Source organism: Macrobrachium rosenbergii, chromosome 52 (genome assembly GCF_040412425.1).
Source record: "Macrobrachium rosenbergii isolate ZJJX-2024 chromosome 52, ASM4041242v1, whole genome shotgun sequence".
NCBI classification, from domain to species: domain Eukaryota; kingdom Metazoa; phylum Arthropoda; class Malacostraca; order Decapoda; family Palaemonidae; genus Macrobrachium; species Macrobrachium rosenbergii.
The window spans coordinates 13,252,234-13,275,595 of NC_089792.1; the positions used below are offsets into that span (position 1 = coordinate 13,252,234).

At 36.1% G+C, this 23,362-nt stretch overlaps 1 protein-coding gene across 1 annotated transcript in view; it reads right to left on the bottom strand.

The window, feature by feature from the left end:
• Positions 1-1,320: 1,320 nt before the first annotated feature.
• LOC136833698 (uncharacterized) overlaps positions 1,321-23,362 on the bottom strand; it is a 113,550-nt gene continuing 91,508 nt past the window's right edge. The window contains exons 3-7 of the mRNA XM_067095890.1: positions 7,155-7,253; positions 5,894-6,018; positions 4,934-5,178; positions 3,277-3,411; positions 1,321-2,916 (exon numbers count right to left, since the gene is read on the bottom strand). Coding sequence (XP_066951991.1) covers positions 5,163-5,178; positions 5,894-6,018; positions 7,155-7,253 — 240 coding nt within the window. The 3' untranslated portion in view covers positions 1,321-2,916; positions 3,277-3,411; positions 4,934-5,162. The remainder of the gene's footprint in view (positions 2,917-3,276; positions 3,412-4,933; positions 5,179-5,893; positions 6,019-7,154; positions 7,254-23,362) is intronic.

The following is a 23,362-nucleotide window of genomic DNA, read 5'->3' on the forward strand; positions in this document are numbered from 1 at the left end:
CCGCGAGAATTGTGATTGTGACAGAATGTTCTTCTCTACAAGATGAAGCGTTGGCTGGACTGCCAACTAGATCAAGTTTATCACAAAGTAGTCGTCGGTGGCGACAGCAGAATAGTAATGCTCCTCATATTCCATCAGAAAGATATGGTTTTGATATCCCGTTATTGTATTGCGAATTTGAATCAGGGGAACCATTTTTGCAATATGATACTGGCATAGAAGATGAGGAGAGAATGCTAATTTTCGCCTCGTCAACAGAGATGGATGATCTTGTTAAAATTCGTGGTTGGGCTGGCGATGGCACATTTAAAGTTTGTTCATCTATATATTACCAGGCGTACGCAATCAGCATTCAAATGGGTAATTTGAATGTACCTTGTGTTTCCGCATTGTTACCCAACAAGCGGCAAGCAACTTAAGATCGGTTAGTTACTCTTCGCCCTGATATTCGGCCTAAAAGGTATGTCATGGACTTCGAAAAAGCCCCCACGAATAGCCTTATTTCGAGATTTCCTGACATATAGGTAACTGGTTGTTCATTTCATTTTTCTCAAAACCTCTACCGAAAACTTGTCGAGCTGTAGGTCATAAAGTCCAATATATTACAGATGATGTATTTCGTCTAAAGATAAAGTGCTTTAAAGCACTTGCTTTTTTACCAGTGACTTATGTTACTGTTGCATACGAAGAACTGTCCGGCGACGATAGCTTGAAATGAATTGAACTGAATACTGAATTCAGGTCAAATGCCAAGCACCGGGACCTTTGCGGTCATTCAGCACTGAAACGGAAATTGACAGTAAAAGGTTTGAAGGGAGTAACAAGAGGAAAACCTCGCAGTTCCGCTATGAATCAGTTGTTAGGAGAGGTGGAAAGTTAGAGAGAATATGAAAGGAGGTACAGTAAAAGGAATGAAAGGGGTTGAAGCTAGGGGTCGAAGGCACGCCGCAAAGAACCTTAAGTAATACATGAGGAGCACTGACGGCACTAACCCCCTACGGGGACGATAGTTTGCCACAAGAATTTGTGTCGCATTGTGAAGTGACTTACATAGGACACGAAGGAGGAAGAGGCGCTAGAAGACGTCGTCTGGCTCAATATTCCCAATTGAAATATGGAATATTTCAGAGATGACTTCAACTGGTATGACTAGAACTAATAATAGCCGTGAAGGTTTTCAGAATGCGTTACAAAATTCAATTTCACGCCAACAGCCGAATATCTGGAAATTAATAAATACACTAAAGTTGGAGGCGATTTTGGCGCAGAGAAAGAAAATTGATTTGGAGCGGGGAGTGCATATAACTTTAAAACAGGTTTACAAAGAGTGCAGCAAGCGAATGATAACTTTACTTGAAAAGTATGATCCTTGTCAGAAAATGTCTTTCTTAAAAGCTGTGGCATATAATCAGCACTAAGTTTCAGTTTTAGTTAAATTCTTTTAATATTGAGAGTCTTCAATGTTTTTAGTTTTCATTGTCCCCCAAAAAACAGTTTTTCTTTTAATATTTACTGTTTTATTCTTGATTTTTATTTCAAAATTAAATCGTTATCACATTATACCTGTTTTGAGTTGTCCTATATATCAATTGTCCTATATATCAGTAGTCCTAGATACCAATTGTCCAGGAATGTGTTGTCTGATATGAGATTTCCGGGGAATGAGTTGTCCTGGTATCAGACGAAAATAAATGCACTTGAATCAGTTGTTTACCATTATAGTATCATCTTGCATATAATTTGGAGTAAAATACTAACAGTTGTGTTAAGAAACTACAAATAAATCTAACGTGACATTACAGAACACAGTAACAAAACCATTATCTGTAATTATCGTTTACCTATTAAAAATGTATTCAAGAAATTATTTAATTTATATCACTGACAAATAACCAGGTCATTGATAAACAGTCATTTGACCCTCAGACACAAATTTGGGAATCACCAAATGAAAGTCTGCAGATGCAGAGAAATTATTATATATAAAAATACGAAAAAGTTTGTCATCCATGAACGAGGTTCACTAACAAGCATAAAATAAATGCTTGTCCAAGCATCTGTGCCTTCTTTGTGAAATGCTTGAGAAAAACTTGAAGACGAGACAATGAGCATAATGTTTCTAATGCGTGAGAAAGGTAGATTTTTGGCACTCTGCATTTCTTAGAGAGAGAGAGAGAGAGAGAGAGAGAGAGAGAGAGAGAGAGAGAGAGAGAGAGAGATAAATTTAAATAAATAATTTACTGATACTGCTGTGATGATGATAATTTTAGATTTTCCATCTCTTCTAAAGATCTATTGGGGTTAGCCTTCTAAAACATCTTAGTTCCTAAACACACGATCTTTAAAATTTAACCATCAATAAAATATTCAGTACTCTTCTTGTTAAATTACTAAGTATAACCATACAAATCATTCTTCATCAAGTGAATGAATAAGTATATAAACATTTTGTCCACTGACCCTTACATGAATTTCGCTTAATTTGACAGAATTCACTAAGCTGTACCAGGAGGCCGTCCACAATTTATGGAGATAACGAGAGAAAACTAGTTCAGTTTCTCTTTATTTAAAAATAGTTTCTTGTTGCTAACTCCCCTAATTTTTCCGTCTGCCTTTCTTTTTCTTCTTCTTGATCGTTTTGCTTGAGTTATCGCTTCCTTTTCCTGCGACATTTTGGCCCTTCTTGGTAACCTCAACTTCAGTCGAGTTACTGTCGTCTTTTTCGGTCGTATTTCTGCCCTCGGCGTCCTTGGCTAAGGGCAGATACTCCTTGATGTCGTACCCGAAGGCTTCGAAGTCCAATTTGTACCTCTCGTATAAATCGTACATTTGCTTCTGCGTTATTTGTCTGTAGAATGCTGGTGCTACGTCGTGGGAGGATTCATTCTTCAGATGGCGCCATTCGTTTGTTTTCAGCTGCAGAAGAGACAAAGTGGGATTAGGATCTTGCAGCAGAAAGAATCATAATAAATGTACACCTTACAAAAAATTTGAAATGGATCGTAACCTTAGAATAATGATGGCAACGTGCCTGGCAAAAAAAGACAGAAAATGAATCGTTTACTTATGGTGAATATGGTCTGTTAAATATTATAATTCAAAAACCTTAATAAGATCGGGGAATAAAATTGTTTACAATGAGTAATATTATTAGTAATAGTGTTTAATCTGAAATCTACTCATTCCATGGCATGCACAGAAAGGAAAACATAAAGTAAAACATGAAATTTTTTTACGAAATCTAACAATTGTCTGAATGATAGCAGTAGACACTACCTTCTTCAGTTCCTTCAGTTTCGAGAGGGTAATTAAGAACCTTTCGTCCTCAACCATCGTCTCCAGCTTCATGATGACGTTGTAGTCTGTGGTGCAGATGTTGCACTGCGCCCAATATGATACCCAACACTTGACCTGGGCAATAGTGAAAGATGAAACATTTGATCAAAATAAAATTTATGAACTTCAGGATTTTCTCCCGAAGCCGTAACAATTATTTATATTTAACAGGATCTATCCCTCTAAAACATTTACCAGCAAGAGACAAAGATTTAAGACAAAACACAGAACTCTGCCAAGAAGAAACTGTCAAAAGAGGGATAACAAAACTAAGAACAAGTTTACAATTAATTTTTTTTATCACAAACACTTAATAAAACAAAAGATGTCCTGAAAAGAAACTGTTTTAGGAAAGGGATATTTACCTAAACCTACAAAACTCACGCACTATCTTCATTCTCCTAGCCAACTCACAAAATAATACTGGGGAAAGAAAAAAGGTAAAAATCAATCGAAAATGAAAAACTGTTGGAATTCTTAAGGTAATTTAATTCCAGACTTAAATTTTAAACTCTAGACTTAAACGTTAAATTCTAAACTTAAACTTTAAATTAAGAAAGGAATGGTAAAGTTTATAGCATTTTTGAAAACAGTGATTCATTGAAGCTTTTCCTTTTTACGACTTGATCTATACAGATTCGTCAATTATTTTATATCTTGTTGCTTAACTGTAAACCTTAAGACAATATTATAGAGAACATCTCTAATTAATTCAATATAAAGCAGGACCTTTAAGAGCAAAAAATGAATCCTCATCAGTTCAGTTCTGGTAGGCCAGTGACGTTAGTGAGGATAGATATCTAAAATACAAAACTGGCGCTATATCGAGGCGAAAAGTAGCTAAACTTGCTAAAAAGTTTAAATATTGTATATGCTAGCGGAAAAAAATTTACAGTGAAATGCCAAAAAATCCTATTTACGCCCATTTGATTTGCGGTAACATATTACGCAAGATCCAAAGAAAAGGACCTTGATATTACGTAGGTTTTAAGGCAAGGAAATCTGGTTTGCTTTCACAAAAAAAGCAAGGAAATCTGGTTTGCTTTTACAAAAAAGGCAAGGAGATCTGGTTTGCTTTTATAAAAAAGGCAAGGAAATCTGGTTTCCTTTTATAAAAAAAGGCAAGGAAATCTGGTTTGCTTTTATAAAAAGGCAAGGAAATCTGGTTTGCTTTCATAAAAAAGCAAGGAAATCTGGTTTGCTTTTACAAAAAAGGCAAGGAAATCTGGTTTGCTTTTATAAAAAAAAGGCAAGGAAATCTGGTTTGCTTTTATCAGAAGGGAAGAAAATTTGGTTACCTTTTATAAAAAGGCAAGAAAATCTGGTTTATTTTTTATAAAATAAGGCAAGGAAATCTGGTTTACTTTCATAAAAATGGCAAGGAAATCTGTTAACCTTATACTTTTTTTTTAAAAATGGCAAGGAAATCTGGTTTTTTTTTAAAGGAAGGAAATATGGTTACAAAAAAATCTGGTTCCTTTATAAAAAAGGCAAGTAAATCCGGTTTCCTTTTTATAAAAAAAGACTAAGTAAATCTGGTTTCCTTTTTATAAAAAAAAAAGGCAAGGAAATCTGGTTTCTCGACACATCAACTCACGTTATGCCTCCACGACTTCGCAGTCGTCAGATTGGCGGTCTCATCTATGACGTATTGCACAAATTCAGGGAAAGTTGGATGGGGAGACTTGTTCGGTGAATCAGCCGGACGGTAGTTGGAGATAATCTTCAGCTGCGTTTTTGAAAAGGCTGAAAATGGAATTTTTGGCTGGCCCTGGTTTTTTTTGCATCTTTTCTTTTTAAAAAAAGGCAAGTCATCTTGTCGCGGTTTACAAAAAAAGCAACCTGGGGATATGAAAAGGGCCGACTATTACCTAAATAAAATGGAAGAAATTGGCCAGCAGTATTTTTGAGAGGTTGTTGCTGTTTGCGTTCGTGCATATGCATGTGTGCATATATGTGTGTGTGTGTGTGTGTGTGTGTGTGTAATAGTTGTTTTGAAATGGTTAATAAAGGCCTCTCGTTAAGTGTACCAAAAGAAAGCACAACTGACTTTCCCCGAATGAGTCTGTTCATGTACGTATGTATACTTGTATAATATGTATGTATGTATGTATGTATGTATGTATGTATGTATGTATGTATGTATGTATGTATGTATGTGTATAACTGAATCACGAAAATATGGAACGTGATGAATATACAAATACAGAAAATCCACGAAGGAAAGCGAAACAATAGAGTACTGCAAGGCCTTTCGACTGCTTGTCCTTACTTTGCTGAGTAAAGGGCAAGTAGTCGAAACCTTGTTTCTCTTATGGAACGTGATGAATTTTCTGTATTTGTATATTCATCACGTTCCATATTTTCGTGTCCTTCAGTTATAAATACAAGAAGTACATACATACATACATTGTTTCTTCTTATTCGTGGATTTTGTCTTTATACATACATTTATGTATGTATGTATGTATGTATTAGTTACAAAAACAGCAACATATTTCCAAGTAATATTAATCTAAACCCTAACGAGGTTAACCTAAAACTTATAAAAGCGTACCTGGTGAAAGGATGCCTAACTATAATCATCCTGACGCTTTTCTTGAGGATTCTCGCTTTATCAGCGGCCGATGATGGAGCAGGGTAATAGTTGAAGGCGATATCATGACGCGCTCCAAAGACGTGCTGGAAAGGGGGATTCTGACATGAGATTTTGGTGGCCAGATAGTAATTACTATTATACCGAATTCTCACGGATCGGATTAAATAACAGAAAGCGTGTTCAAGTTATTATATCTCGGAGGAGGAGTCCTTTTTTACTCATGTGAGAAAATCACATTTATTCCGACGCAAGATTGCATTTGCCAATCAAAAATAAATATGATGAGTTAGCCCCGACAGAGTTCTTGAAAAGTTACTCGTGTGAACTTTTCAGGTATTCTATCGGGACAACACTCAACATGATTTCTTTGATTAGTGAATGCACTTTAGCGTCGGAATACATGTGGTTTTCGACACCGTGCTAACACAGAAGTCAGAATACACTTGACGTAAAGATTTGACGAGTATCAACTATAAAATCTCGTATGCTTCCCTACCAGTCGCCTGACCTAGCAACTGAGGTTAGAGTTTGATATTTAAAAGGATGCATGCTCATCCTCCAGTTCTTTTCGCCGGTATTTTTCTATCGAATTTTCCTTCTTGAAAATGATTGTGACCCTTCACTTCACCTTCAGCAACCTCAACAAAATCATTCGTGTATAATGAAAGTTGACTGGACAGTACTGAAGGAAGTAGCAGTTTCATTTTATGAAAGTTTTCTTTTTTGTTGCAAATGCTTTGCTTTAGACAACTTTTATGAATCCAAGTACTCAACTTTTAAATGGATTATTGTATATGAGATGTGCAAAATTTTAAATGCGCAGAGTACATTATAACGCTTCTTGGACAGATGCCTTATCATTCATAATACTTACTTAGTATCAAGTTTTAGAGATTATCATAACTTCTTTGGTCACAATCATCCATTTTCTGTACAAATGCGAGATTCAAGTTACTTTTATTGTCGTTCGACAGAAATCTAAGTGTTCTAATCAAGACCTTGTTTTCCTCTTTTAAATCCAAGGGTTAATATTGTAAAGTCATGATAATGAGAATTCATCCAACAGGTTAAGTTTTAGTTTTACCACTGTTATCATATGTCGCAAATTTTAGCTAAGGCCACTGAATTCAAGGCAGTTGATAATTAAACTTATATATTCGTAAATGATATTACAAAAAAACTGTGCAATAAAATTTTTTAAAAATGTTAGTGTCCTTACACTGTACTGCTGCTCAGGTTTGTTATCCGGAATAGCTGGGTTGTTTTCGTTGAAGTGGGCCAGTCGCAGGAAGTTGATCATCCAGGTTGTTGATGCTACCTGCGGAAGATAAAAGAGAGCGGAGGTCTTCCATAAAACCGTATCTGAATATTCAGGAATGATCGGCACGTGATTCAGTACTTTTCGAAGGAATCTGGTGGTGAGTATTGGAATTTACAAAAAAATGTGAAATTTTAACTAACCTACCCCTTCCCCTGCCTCTCTCTCTCTCTCTCTCTCTCTCCCTTCCCCGTGCACACACACATGCACACACAAACACAAGCACTTTTGAAAAAAGGAAATCACTATCATTTCACAGTGCTTGGCAAGTTCCTTAATGGGATTCTCGCTTCTCCAAAACGAGAATGAGCCTCAGTGTAACATACAATTACCCGGGCACTGAATTACATCGTATCCGCTGATGGGCAGTGCCATCATTTCTATTTTTTTACCAAGTTCTATCCGACCCAGCTTTCTCATTATCTCAGCTTTCCTCGTCATTATACACCAAAAAGAATCACCTACTGAGACTTGACCCAGCACTTTCTCGTCCTTTGAAAGAAAATCGCTAATAAGTCACTGCAAAGGATCGCATGATAGATATCATTTTACCGGAAAAAGAGCCCAAAAAGAGTCGCTCATTTTTTCGTTTAGCCATTCCTGATTTCTTTCCACAGTGGATCTGGAATTCCAGTGGACCGGAACGAGGTCAATGAAACGATTCCTCGAAGGTTAATGACAAAGGACTGACAGGAGGTAACGGTGTACCCCATGGCATTACGCTGTGGGACTGACTGACATAAATTTGATTGCGTGCGAGCGTTTGATGACATAGCACAGATAGAACGAATACACACACACAAACACACACACACACACATATATATATATATATATATATTATATATATATATAAATTTATATTATATACATATATATATAATATGTATATTATATGTATGTATGTATGTATAATGTATGTATGTATGTATGTATGTATGTATGTATGTATGTATATTCATATATATATATACATATATATATATATATATATATATATATATATATATATATATATATGTATATATATATGTACAGTATATATGCCTGTGTGCGTATATCTCAAATAAAGTTGCGACAAATACAATAAATATTCTTTTTCCAGATTAATTTAATTTCACTTCCTCATATTATATTTCCTTAGTTCTGAAACTGCAAAAATAAAGGTAGACTTCTTGTTCCACGATACAAAGATACAAAGCAGATTCAGTGACCAATGAAGAAAACTTAAAGAAAACAGCAAGAAAGGAAACTCTCTTGTTTGTGACTAAGAGAATTTTCCTGCTTTGTCCCTTACGATCGATTGCACTAATCCCTTGACAGTTGAGATCAGTTCGATCAGCTGAGACCAGTTTGTATCCTCTGCGTAGCTTAACAATATTAGGATGATTCACAACGTCAGTTTAAAAGCTTAGACAATTCTTTTCACCATTATTAAAGGATATCTATTTTTTTTTTTCCGATTAACAAGTCATAATAAGGCATATTTTCGGACGGCACCTCGAAGATATTTTAGTAAATCATTGTTCTTAACGTATTAAGTAATTTTCATAATTATCCTGAATACAGTGCGGCGCTGTTATGGCATAATTTTACACTAATTTTGGTGTGAGTTCATTTTCAATCCTTTGCACTGATTGTAATTGTTCTAATTTGTTCAAATTTTTACTTGCATATTGACTTGTATTTTTGAATTGGCTTTTATTTTCTTTGATTTTCACAGCATTTTAAAGTTAGTTTCATTTGTGAATATCACTTTTCCGCACTGTTATTTGTGTGTTTTTTTCTGTGTGAAAAAGCAAAATTTAGTTAGCCTGATTTCATATGCATCCTGCTTTGTATCATGTTTCTATAAAATTGCTTCTCGTTAAGACTGTTGGCACAGAGTTTTAAATTGCAAAATGCACACGAAGAAACAACGGCTATTCTGGAAATGAGAAAAGTAACTAATTAAAAGTTGATCCCAAAAGTATACAAAATTTACTGAAGTAGCAATAATCCATGTAGCAATAATCCATGCTGGCCTCCATCAAGGATTTTTAATGGAAAGTAATAAGGGAAGATATAAAGAATATCTGAGTAAAAGAAAGAAAAGAAAGTAGATGAGTACTGAATATAAACAGGTATTATCTTTACGCAAACCCTAAAGCCCTGTAACAGAGAGAGAGAGAGAGAGAGAGAGAGAGAGAGAGAGAGAGAGAGAGAGAGAGAGAGAGAGAGAGAGAGAAATGAACTAAGACCAGTATCTTTCCAGAGTGAGTAAGATTGAGTAGCTTGTTACTCTAAATATGCAATCATCTTTACTGATAACATCAGACTCTTTTGACGGAAAGGTCTTAGTTAAAAGCACTAATTTTCCTGACAGCCATGATTGCTTGTGTTATGCAAATAGACATGCATGCGTGTGAAATCTAAAGTCTGATTTTTTTTCAATTTTTTCATACTGCCAGGTGAGGAATAAACTACCTATCATAAGTGTCAGAATTAAGACCGGGAATTATTCTGCATGACTGGAGTGATGTCAGTCTTGTCTTGACAAGCAAGCAAGCAAGCAAAAGGTGTGCCAAAAATACCTGCGCTATGCTATGTACAGTATGAGATGGAGGAAATAGAGCACATCACCCCAGGAACACCGATAAAACCGAAAAAAAAGGAAAATGAAAACTACGGTCAACAACCTCTGAAAGGAAGTAAAAGACACGAAACTCTGATGAAGATTTTTGTACGAATACTGGTGAAACTCCACAACAAAACGAAGCGGAAGAACAATCTAAAACCCACTTATGCTTGCAGGCAAGAAAAGAGAAGAAAAAGAAGAAGAAAAACTGGTGGGCAAAGGCATCAGGAACCGGTCGTCTTGATTTCAAAGGCATCTACCAGCAAATCTTCACGAGAGATGAATTACTCCCGCAAATTCCTACGGTCACATTTTAGAAGTCTGACCGTGAATTTTTCGAGACGAAAATCTGGAATGTAATTTGATAATACACCTAGACTGTAAATTACACGTAATCTTCCCAAAATGACAAGGCGGTCGACTTAATATCGAACGTAATTGACAGACGGCTGACGAGACAAAAAGAGGGTATACATAACGTTCCGCATGGTTGTGAAATTCACCTCTGCGCTTCTTGATGGGTTCCAGTAGACGCTATGAAAGCAATTAACTGGTTTTGGCAACAATGCTGCTCTTCGCTTCAACAATGGAGATGCCACGGCTCTGTTTTTGCTTGCGACTCACGGAATCTCTGCGTATCTGTTCATGAGAAGTCTCCGTTAATTATCTGAACGCAACGAGGTGAGACTAATCAGATGTCTCGTCAAGCAATTTTAGCAGAAGAGCAATAACAAAAACATGACCTTATTTCTCTCTTTCTCTCTCTCTTCTCTCTCTCTCTCTCTCTCTCTCTCACACACACACACACACACAAACACATTTAATTTCAGTTTCTAGTTTTTCTTTAATTCACTTTAATGGTTTAAGGACTTCCATTATACTAATTATCGTTATTATATGAATAAAATATTTCCTTAACAAATACCGGTAAACAATGTTTCTACTTAGCGAGCCTCCTCTTTATAAAAGATTTTTTTTTATCGTCTATCCTCCTCTTCCCGGATCTGGTGCAATAATCTTACTGGGAGGGTACGAGAGTAACCTTAATATTTGACCGAGAAATGTATATTTGACGAATTTTGCTTGAGAAAAGATCTTGGGCCAGATTGTACTCGATACCATCCATACACCCCTCGTTGGAAAAATCATAACCACAGAGTACCGTACGAAGAAAGGTAGAAGAGGAGCAAGTGGCAGTAAAAAAAGGCAAATGCACGGAAATAGCGAAGGAAATGTCTGGACTCATATATCTGTGGAAAAAGGTGGCGCGATACGATTCAACACGAGTTACAGCGGGTCACGTCATGGCGAATGCTTGCGGTAATTTCACGGTTTTTTTTTCAGTTTACCATCTTTTTCCTTTTCGTGGTTTTCAGTTATCCTCGTAACCTTACCTCTCCTCATCTTTACTGTGAAATTTTTTTATTTATAGTCACTTTTATACTCTTCTATATTTTTCTGCACTTTCTATACATTTTCTATATACTAACCATTTTTCACTTCTTTGACGAGCGCTTTTCTTGTCTCACAACTTTCCTCTTACATCTCCAAATCATTTTTCATTTTCCTCTTACTTATAACAGAGAATTGCGCAGACATATATCATTCCTTTGTCTTCAAATACATAAATGAGGATAAATCAGACTTAAGGAATATATTTCTACTTCGTGCGCTCCAGACACAAAGTGAAGGCACTATTTTCATCAGTGAAAAGAGAAATACCTTACCTGACTAAAATAGAAATATTGTATGACCTCCTAAACTTAAAAAAAAAAAAAATAGGAGCAGCATAAAAATTAGCATGATGAACGAATGGTAATGCAATGCAACGTGAAAGCGTAATTTCTCTTTTATGGCTGCTCTATTGGTGGGGACACTTAAAACAGAATGAAATCAGACGTAAGTTCTGCGACAACTGATTTCAAAAATAAAAAAAAAGACTTAATATAAAAACCGGTTATTTCTACTTCCGCTTGGAACAAGGCCCGAGGGATCGAGAGATATCTGTACCGTAAGCAAAAATCGGGAAGATGAATTTTAGAAGATTCATCTGGGTCCTTAGAAATAAAAAACCTGAACTGAAATCGGATAAAATTCGGTATAAAAAGGGATATACGTAAAGTCAGCGTGGTATACCTTGATTCAGCCTAGTTATTAACTGGCTAATGGCGAAGAAGAAGAAGAAGAAGAAGAAGAAGAAGAAGAAGAAGAAGAAGAAGAAGAAGAAGAAGAAGAAGAAGAAGTTACATGAAATGCTTTTGGAGGTTTCTTATCCAGGTCGAGGGACAAAAAAAAGAAAGAAAAAAAAACTGTACTTAGCTCGCATTCTTAATCAGAAATTAGTTACTGCGACGTAGTGAGAATACCACAGGTTTTTATATGCATGCAACTCACGTAATCGCCGACCGTAAGTTTTGCGAAAATTCTGCTTTCGAAATCGGGAGTCATCAGGGTGAGACTAATTCGAGCGTTTGCCAAGCACTTTTACGAGAGAACGAACGATAAAAAAATACGATCTTCCACGCACATCCTACGGATATTAGCACTCTCTCTCTCTCTCTCTCTCTCTCTCTCTCTCTCTCTCTCTCTCTCTCGTATGCCGGTCATGGTATCATGGTATCATAATGCATGAACTAATCAGTATCAAAGAACTGATATGTATTCAAATTTTCAAGTTTTTCTAGCTCTCACTGGGAAGATCTTTTATCCAGTAAATATTTCAACTCTTGACTGACGCTTAGCTGAAAACTTATACCATGATCCAGAAAGTTAAGCACCAGCTTCGCAAATCTTTACTGACTTCTTAACTATCACTCACAGAAGTTTTGCTAGTGAAATGATAAGATATTATTAGTAGGTTCATTATGGTACTAAGTTTACACTTACTACTTTAAATTTGTCTGAGACTGGCCTTGCTTATTGTCCGTGAGAGCAAACCAGTTACTTATGTCAGAAATACAGTCCTTTCTGTACGAAGGGTTCTGCAGCAATTTAGACAGATAAAAGAGAGAATCGTATGGAATTATATGAATGCATTACATGCAAAACACTCGATGAAATGATGTCACCATAGTTTGTTTGGTAATCATACTAATATGTCTCAAAAAGTCAGTCCGTGATTTTGCAACAATGCACAACTAGAATAGAAGAACAGAATATAGAATTTAGACCAAAGGCAAAGCGCTGGGACCTATGAGGTCATAAAGTGCTTAAACGGAAATTGATAATAAAAAGGTTTGAAAGGTGTAACGGGGAAAACCTCGTAGTGGCACTATGAATCAATTGTTAGGAGAGGATGGATAGTAAGATGGAAGAAAGAGAATATGAACGGAGGTACAATAAAATTAATGAAAGGGGTTGCAGCTAGGGGCCGAAGGGACGCTGCAAAGAACCTTAAGTGATGCCTACAGTGCACCGCATGAGGTGCAATGACTCCATACGGGACAAAGCATAAATAGACTCAATATGTATGAGAATCTTCGTGAACCCTTGTGATTCCGTTACAGTCACCGTTGGTTGACAAGAGTCCAGTGGTACACACCAGTTCTCTTACTGCCTGTTACACCTTACTTCACTCCTGTTTTTTTTTTTTTAGTTTGTTCTTATATTTGTATTGTTAATTTTATTTACCCAGTCAGCGTGTGTTTTGATCAACCGTGTACCTGAACATTAGGCCAAGGAGTCAGAAGTTATTACTAAGTTTAATTTTACATATACTTTATTTAATGAGAATTAGTCTGAGAATCATGAGGACACTGACCCAGATTTTATACTTTGACAGATCAGCAATAACCATCACTTTAGTTTATCACAGTACTTTCTGGCGCTCTGGAAAGCTCTACACACACACACACACACACACACACACACACACACACACATATATATATATATATATATATATATATATATATATATATATATATATATATATATATATATATATATGAATTCATCAACTCATAATTACATGTGGAATAGAAATAAATTTCTGACTCACATCAGGATCAACCAGGTCTTTCAACTGAAAGACAAGGGCGGTGCCAACAGAACCACACGAGTTTTATTTGGTTCAGTTGGCAGAGCCCTTGCCTTGCAATTGAAAGACCTGGTTCGATCCTGACGAGAGTCAGAATATATTCTTATATATATATATATATATATATATATATATATATATATATATATATATATATATATATATATATATATATATATATACTGTACTATCATATATTTTTATATATATAAGCATATAATTTTTGTTAATTAAGAGAGATCAGTCAATCATATTTCTAGACTTTCAAGGAGTTCACTCGAAGGATTTGTTTTGAAAAAACAAGCGAAAATCGGAGCAGACGAATTTAAGAAGTTAGATTCTTAAATAGGAAAAGATTAAAGGGAACGGATGAAAATTAAAAGGCAGAAAGCAATGCAACTGGAGTCTAAGAAGGGACGCTGCAGAGAACTTTTATGATCCTCGACAGTGTGCCACGCAAGGCTTCCTTTATGCGGTACATCCCGGACACTCTCAATGAATTGTTTCATTTTAGCAAAGAAACATTTTGCTAATTATACAAATTTTCATTTGTCACCAGAAGGAATACAAAAGTTTGTCACCAAATACAAAGGTAAAATGTTGAGTTCTTAATAAAAAAAAAAAAATTAGATTCTTTGCAAATACAGAATTTTTATTAAAAACCGGCCCCCCCCCCATTCGTGATAATAAATATCGGACCATTTCATGAAAGTCAGAGGTGAATCGTCTCGGTGGGGCCCAAACTGGTAAAAAAAAAAAGACCAAATTAAAGGAAAATTTATCGTTCCATCATTTTTTGAAATAAGTGAACTTAGGTAAAATCAGCGAAGCAAATGAATATACACATAAAAACCCAGCTCTGCTGCTTTCTCTCAAGGTTCATTTTACAAAATGCACAAAGAATTAAGAGCACGAAATCTCAGCACACACGTCAGTGCAGTCGTAAATAAATACTTCCATGTCTAGCCAACTGTTTTAATGTGCACATAAATCTGTTTTTGCAGATATGTTCAGTGTGAGATTTCACGTCTGATTAAGAGAAAAAACAAGTAAAATATGCGCCGAAGTTTCTTCGGCGAAATCGAGTTTTCTGCACAGCCGCTACAGCGTATAATCAAGGCCACCGAAAACAGAACTGTCTTTCGGTGCTCTCGGTATAATTCTGTATGAGCCGCGGCCCATGAATCTTTAACCACGGCCCGGTGGTGGCCTACCCTATATCGTTGCCAGAAGCACGGTCATGGCTAATTTTAACCTTAAATAAAATAAAAACTACTGAGGCTAGAGGGCTGCAATTTGGTATGTTTGATCATTGGAGGGTGGATGATCAATTTACCAATTTGCAACCCTCTAGCCTCAGTAGTTTTTAAGGTCTGAGGGCGGAAAGAAAAAAGTGCGGACGGACAGAAAACTAAAATGGAATTGAAAACTCTGGAAAGGTTAAACCAATATCATCAAATCTATAGCAGAAGTGTTTATGTTGAAGACCTGTTAGAATAAACCTTATATTGCAAAGCAGAATCTGTTATTTTCGCATTTAGCAAAGAAGTGAAATAAATCTGCTCATATTTCATATGATTCTTCTGGAATCATATTGTTTTGGTGAGACTTGAGTTGAATGAGGACTAATTAATGAAAATGTCAGAATAAACAATGCCTAAAAGTTCTTTATTCACGATTTTTATCAACATGAAATGGAAATATGTCCAGAAAGATGAAACTGAAATAAAAAAAAAACAGACTATTGTTTAACCATGATCTTCATACAAATGAGAAAGAATCACGGTCAGTGAACACCCCCTTCACGAGAGACGAGAACGTTGGCAAAAACGAACACACCCTTTTTCTGTTGACATATGCGATATCTTATACCTCGCACAGTTGGCAAAACTTATTCCGCTCGACGCACCGAACTGAAGAGAAATTCATTCTACGTTGTGACAATAAGATCGGAAAATATCAAGGGGAGAAGAATGGCTGTCACCTGTTTTCTTTAATGGAATCTGAATTAAACCGACACAGGGGAAGACACGAGCCTATCATCTGCATTGATTTATACTGACTCGCCTTACATTTCGTATATAGGAAAACGCCTAAACTTGGGAAATGATTCTATAAAAGATGAACGCGTTTGCTTGAAAAGAAGTCTGTAGAGGGGAGGAATTCCTGAAAGGATAAACAATACTTGCAACAACAGCTTGAACTTTAGTCTTTGGTAGCTTAGGCCTAAAGATCGTCAAATTGCAGTTGTCATGCTACGTAAATCTAACTGAAAAAGACTTTTTTTTTGTTGGAATACGGAAAGAAATTCTTTGAAAATACGCATAGAAATCAAATAGGTCTGAGCATATTTCATAGACGTCTTCTTGAATATTGTTATACGGATGAGTCCTGAGTTAAAGGAGTACTAAATAATAGGATGTCACAGGTGAAATAATGTTTAAAAATTCTTTTTCATGATTTCAATTACAATGAAATGAAACTGACAGTATTGTTAGTTTTATCAGTCAGTTGCGATATGCAAAGAAAAAATGTCCGAATAGCGCTAACATTCGGTTGAAATACAAAAAAAAAAAAAAAAAAAAAGACGCACTATTGTTTAACTGCGATCTTTAATGTCATCAGCCTCATACAAATGAAAGAGGTTCATGCTTATTCACATTTCAGTAACACCCACACTTCACAATAGACGGCAATGTTGGCAAAAAAAAGAGCACATCCTTTCTGTTGATACGCAATATCTCATGCCTATCACAGAATTGGTCAAACCTTTTCCGCTTGACGCATCGAACTAAAGAGAAATTCATTCTATCTTGTGACAATGAGAATCCAAAAATTCAAAAGGGAGAAGAATGGCTGTTGAGTGTTATCTGTAATGGAATCAGAATTGAAACGAAGTAAGGGAAGACATGAGCCTATCTTTTGCGTTCAGTTATTCTGAATGGACTTGCATTTCACGTTACAGGAAAACGCCTACGCCAGAGTAGAGAATTTTTAAAAGATAAAGGTGTTTATTTGATTACAAGTCCCTGAAAAGGAGAGGAATTCCTTACAAGATAAATAATACCTATGATACCAACGCATTCATTACAGTATTTGGTAGCTTAGGCCTAAAGATCGTCAAATTTCAATTTTCACACTATGAAACCCAAGATTAAGACGCTTTTTGCTGAAATACAAAAGAAAATCTAAAAAAAGTATTTTTCATATATGCAAATTTTCCGTATATCCCATTTTTGGCGCAGCGATTAGAGGGACACTAAAAATGAAATAAAAATGTTTTGGAAATACCTCACTTACACTAGACCCCGTGTCCGGTTTCATGGTTGAGGGCTAAACAGATAAACCCAAATTCCTTCCACTGACAATTACTAAACGTCAGAATTATCATACATCTCACAAAAAATACATATATTTTCATATCTTACATAACCCGACCTAAAATCCGCTATATTGCTAGTCTTATAACATTCTTTTACTTAGTCATCTTTCATAAAGGACATTTATTTACTTGTTTTACATAATCTTACATAAAATCCAACTTATTTCTAACCTTACAACATTTTTTTACTTCATTTTTTTTTAGCTAGATATGGTGAGGTGCAATTTCAGTATTATCAGAAAGAGATCTCTCAGAAATCCCCAGTTGCAACTCTCTGGGTAATCCAGTTAAAAAAGTTCAACATACCGTTAAGACTCGAAGAGATGGCACTCGCTCATATAAATCATCTCCCTCGTACGAGTTTTCTCTAGTTTTCTACGCTGAAATGAACGCGTTACGCAAGATTGGATTGTAAACCACAGTGAAACTCGTTTTTTTTTTCCTTATCTTTTTTTGCCAAATCCTACGGGGTAATATTTACGACTAACAATTTTCGTAATTTCTCTGTTCGGATTCTTGATTTATTATTGTTGGTTCCTTAGAGAGAGAGAGAGAGAGAGAGAGAGAGAGAGAGAGAGAGAGAGAGAGAAACAGGACAGAGACAGAGAGAGAGAGAGAGAGAGAGAGAGAGAGAGAGAGAGAGAAACAGGACAGACAGAGAGAGAGAGAGAGAGAGAGAGACAAACAGGACAGACAGACAGACAGAGATTATGAGAAACAGAATAAATCAAGCTGAACAATTGAGCTGTGGATCGCAATTCTATTTTAAAGAAGTTTTAAGGAAGTTAACTGAGGAAACAGAAGAAAATGTTATCACTGATTGCATCAAATGCATTAGCACCTTGTCAAGCAAATCACAGTACTGTACATTTCGGCAACAAAACTACAAACATTTTCAGGAAAACTAATTTAACCTATTACAGCAATTCAGCTGCTAAATTTTAGGTGGATACTGGCGGCGAGTTCTACAAGAAGACGAAAAGTAAAAAATGGCAGATAGTAAAATTCAGTGACAGTAAATCTGATAAAACTTTTTTCAAGAGAGTTAATCAAGTCTTTGGTGGTGATATTAATGTAGACTTCTATGTTAAGTTTGCCAGGAAAGTCAATGCCAAAAAAAAATTACAGTACAACAAAGTAAGTTACTCTGAGGTTGTTATTGTTTTGTGAAACAATTCTTTTCCTAATGTATCTTATCGGCACCAGTTATTCGGAGTTTTCCACTTGAGTAGAACAGCTGGTATTTGCTAGAGTATGAATTATGGTAATAAACATTTTATTGGCGCTCTAACCATTAATCTTCCACAGATGTTTAAAACGTCATTTTAAATGAAGTCTAATTTTCGTAACAGTCCAAGCACACAACTTCCAATGTAAACTATATTTGCCAATAGTTTGATATAGGTATGCTAAGATGAGGTCTTGGTCTCTAATAAAAAAACTTTAACTGCCTGAATATAAAATAAAATTTATTAAAAAGGAAAAAATTCATTAAGAGAGAAAAAGCCGCCTGACAATGTTAGATTACGTACCCTAAAGTAATACTTGAACCTTACCTCTTGACTTAGCAGGGGCGTTCGCCCTCCAACCCTTGTCACCTGTTAGGGGGCGTCGATACTCCAGGCCAACAAATCATATAAACAAATGTCGGTAACTTATCACACATGCATCACAAACTGGTTGAATACAAGTCAGCGACTTACAGGTAGTCTTACCAGTGCTCCTAAACGATTATTTAGCATAGGCCAAGATTCGCTCTCCACTTACAGTCGTTGACTTGTTTTCAACCTGTCTGTGACATGGATGCTATAAGTTACAGACGTGTGTACCTTCGATACCAACTTACGTGCTTTGGGAGCTTGAATTTCAGGGCAATGGCCCCCTGTAGGCCTATTCCATATGAATAGGGTTCATCTGCTGAACATATAAATCTTCGGTCATCCAAACGAACTTTAAAAACATAAGTGTGAATATGAAATCTGCCCTCTGTGTAGGAAAAGTAGTAATGTCAAGATGGTCATCACCGCCATAAAATATGACTATTATAAACATGTCACCGACGCTAAAAAGTAAGTCTCATGCGAAAAAATTATATTGATAGTTCCTTGGAATATTTCAGCAGTTGCACCTGTGCGAACTGCAAGCTATCATAGATTATCAAATATAAGCCTTTTTTATAATAGATTTCGCGTAATCACTGTCGTGTAATTTGCTAATGACAATACTTCCATAATCTAAAAAAGATTTTCATAGATAAAACCTCAGCATAATCACGGAAAAACAAAATCGCCTTCAACAATTAAACATTTGGCATTCAAGAGACTCTCTCGTATTAATTCCCCTAATGACTAAATAACCTTATTTAGAGGAGATGAATTTCCAGCCTAGTGACGTCATGTCACACCCACGGACTTCCCGTGATAAAGACGGGAGATCATGATTAGATCCTGGTTATATCCGGATGCTGCAGAAAGAGAGATAAAACAGGGAAAACAGGCCAAGATAAAGAGAGAAAGAAAACCATGGAAGACAGATTCTCTCTCTCTCTCTCTCTCTCTCTCTCTCTCTCTCTCTCTCTCTCTCTCTCTCAAAAGCGAGGCTTGAACCCGCCATCAGTTGAGTCAATGCCTCTTCAAGAAGTAATGTTTCTCATGTGTTCGATGCTTCCTTCCACGCTTCAGCTAATGGACGCTTCAAATTACTCTACGCTTCATATCGAGTGAAGTACCAAGGAAACTTGCCGCATTATAAAAAAAAAAATCAACAAAAGACGATGTAAACTGACTTCATCAGATATATAAAGAAACAAAAACAGAGAAATCGAGTCAGGAGGCAAGTGTAGCCAATCCTCGATCTTAATGCAAACGCACATCCCGCCTTAAAACGATTAAACCAGGGGGGAAAGAACGGCGGGGTTTCCAGCTCTCCCTTCCTCGCCTGATTTATAATCAGGCCGCACTCGTTGCTTGCAAGAGAGGAATTCTAAGTTCTAGGTTTTCTGAACCGGGAAACCTCAGTTGACTTTCAATATTAATGCATTCAGGTAGTGTCTTTCTGGAATAATCTTTCGGCCGCTTTTTAGTCTTCTGTAAAAGAAAACTATTGCCCGGCTTTGTCTGTCCGTCAGCACTTTATCACGCCCGCACTTTTTTCTGTCCGCACTTTTTTCAGTCCGCACTTTTTCTGTCCGCCCTCAGATCTTAAAAACTACTAAGGCCAGACGGCTGCATATTGGTATGTTATATCATCCACCCTCCAATCATCAAACATACCAAATTGCAGCCCTCTAGCCTCAGTAGTTCTGATGTTATTTAAGGTTAAATTTAGTCATAGTCGTGCTTCTGGAAACGATATAGGATAGGACACCACCGGGCCGTGGTTAAAGTTTCATCGGCCGCGGCTCATACAGCAGTATACCCAGACCACCGAAAGACAGATCTCATTTCGATGGCCTTGATTATACGCTGTACCAGCTGTACAGGAAACTCGATTGCGCCGAAAAAAATTTCGGCGCATTTTTACTTGTTTGCAATTGGTATTAATCTGCATAAGCGTAAGTCTGACTCAGACCCTCTTTTATTATTAGGGTTATTACTCGCACATGCTGATTGAACAGCAATAACTTATAAATAAAGTAATCTTCATAAGATAACTCAACACACTAATTTTTTTTTTTTTTTATAAGGATATGACCAAGACAACAAATCGGCACTTTGCAGGATGTAATGTCGAGAAAGCAAACGAAAAACAAAAAGAATATCATATTGCCTCTTCCACAAATTACATACATATACACATACACAGTACTTTCATAGCATCAGCAATGTGTATGCGAACATAGATGGATGAACAATAAAAAGTATAACATCCAACAAAAGAAAAAACTGTAGCATCCAACAAAAGTAACAACTATAGCATCCAACAAAGAAAAACTATAACATCCAACAAAAGAAAAAAAAAATATAACATCCAACAAAAGAAAAAAAATATAACACCCAACAAAACAAAACAAAAAATCACCAAACAGCCTCGGTATTCTCTACGCATCTGCAAAACTAATTCCCGGAGACCCGGACATTCATCAACCGAACTCTCCCACTTGTACCGGGCAAGGAGGAGGAAGTGACTAAGCCTTAAACAAATACAGAAGAAAATCTAAAACAAGCTTCTTTATTTCTGGATAATGTATTCTGGTCATGACTCTTACCAGATGTTCGTCTTACTCTGTCTTATTGTTCCTTTTATCGAGCCGATAGTAAGCTTCTGGTTTAGGCTTAGGCTGGAGTATTTCCGCCTGGGACCAGGTGACTGTCAAGCACCACGAGCTGACCACATAAATTCTGATAGATTTAAGATATCAAATTTTGTCTCATGAAGACATTGACTTGTAAAAACATATAATCAATGTTACGTAGTAAAACTTCGTAAAATAATGAAAAATATAAAAGAAAATTGTTCAAATTAACAGTTAATTACATAAAACAACAGAGAAATATGATAATGAGAATATAAAAGAATATTCAACATTAATTGTAGACGACAAGTTATAGGAACTTATTGACCGCCGAAGCAGGAATAAACAACACTGATCAAATCTAACTAATGAACCTCATCATTCGGAACAACTACCATATAAAAGTTTTCATATGCAGATGAGTGGATAGTCTCTCATTACCTGTGGTGGAGGCTTAATGATGCGTTAACATAAGCTGTGTGTGAATACATTTAGAAACGACTTTGTTCAACGCGAGAGCTACCTTAGTGTTCTTTGCTATGGTGATTATATAGCCTGGCTGTTGTTCAAGTTTTGGATTTTGTATCTTTTGACTTTCGTTGCGACCATGAGCTGTCAAGAGGGACTTTTCAATGCTTGTGGTTTTAATGAAATGGTTTATATGGCGCCTTTCATAATTGTTGCTCATTATTGTTTTCCATTTACCTTAATTATCATATCATTGTTCTCACAAATCTTCAAGGTAAAATAAGTTTTGTTAATATTTAATTTTGACGAGTTATTTCATATTTACAAAAAGTGGAAATGTTACAATTATAAAATGTTGCAGTTGGCCAGAAACTAAAGTATTGACAAACATGTTACCCAAAGTTGACCATAATTTTTATAGAAAATATAGACAAATTATTCTTTCAACAACAATCAATAAAATTTAGCCTATAGTCTACCAAAGAAAAATTATTCTTTCAACAACAATCAATAAAATTTAGCCTATAGTCTACCAAAGAAAAATTATTCTTTCAACAACAATCAATAAATTTTAGCCTATAATCTACCATCATGGGAGATTTCATGGTTGTAGCTTCAAAAACATACAAATTATTTTTTGTGCAAAATTTACTATTAATATGAAATGTAGCCAAGCACTGGGGCACTGTCGCCCAAACAGGGATGAATGGCCGACAGAGCCCAAGTGCTTAGCTTGACAGCATTATTTCATAAATCAAATCAGATCACTAGTAGATATCATTTATTTTGCCTGTGTCAAAATGGTAATTCAGATATTGACTGGCGACCCATACAGAATACTGCTTAACTCATCATTGCCCAGGGAACGCTTGGGACATCGTAAGTTGCTTTAGATAAAGGATAGCCTGATGGTCATTTGCATAAATGTTCAATAACCTTAAAACTGCCGATTGGTCATTTACACAGCCTATATTTCTCTTTCGCCACTCAAATCCTCCTGGTAATAATTCTACTCTGACATTGGCCCCGCCCTTTACCATCACGTAAATGGAATGGAATATAGAGTTTAGGCTAAAGGCCAAGCACTGGGACCTATGAAGTCATTCAGCGCTGGAAAGGAATTTGAGCGGATGTAGGTTTGAAAGGTGTAACTGGAGAAAAACCTCACAGTTGCACAATGAAATAATTGTTAGGAGAAGGTGGATAGCATGATGGAAGAAAGATAAAGAATGGAGGCGCAGTAAAAGAATTGAAAGGGGTTGCAGCTATGGGCCGAAGGCACGCCTCAAAGAACCTTTAGTAATGCCTACAGTTTTCAACTATTGGAGCACAGGCTCATAAAACTTCGTCTGCCATCTATCTCATCCTT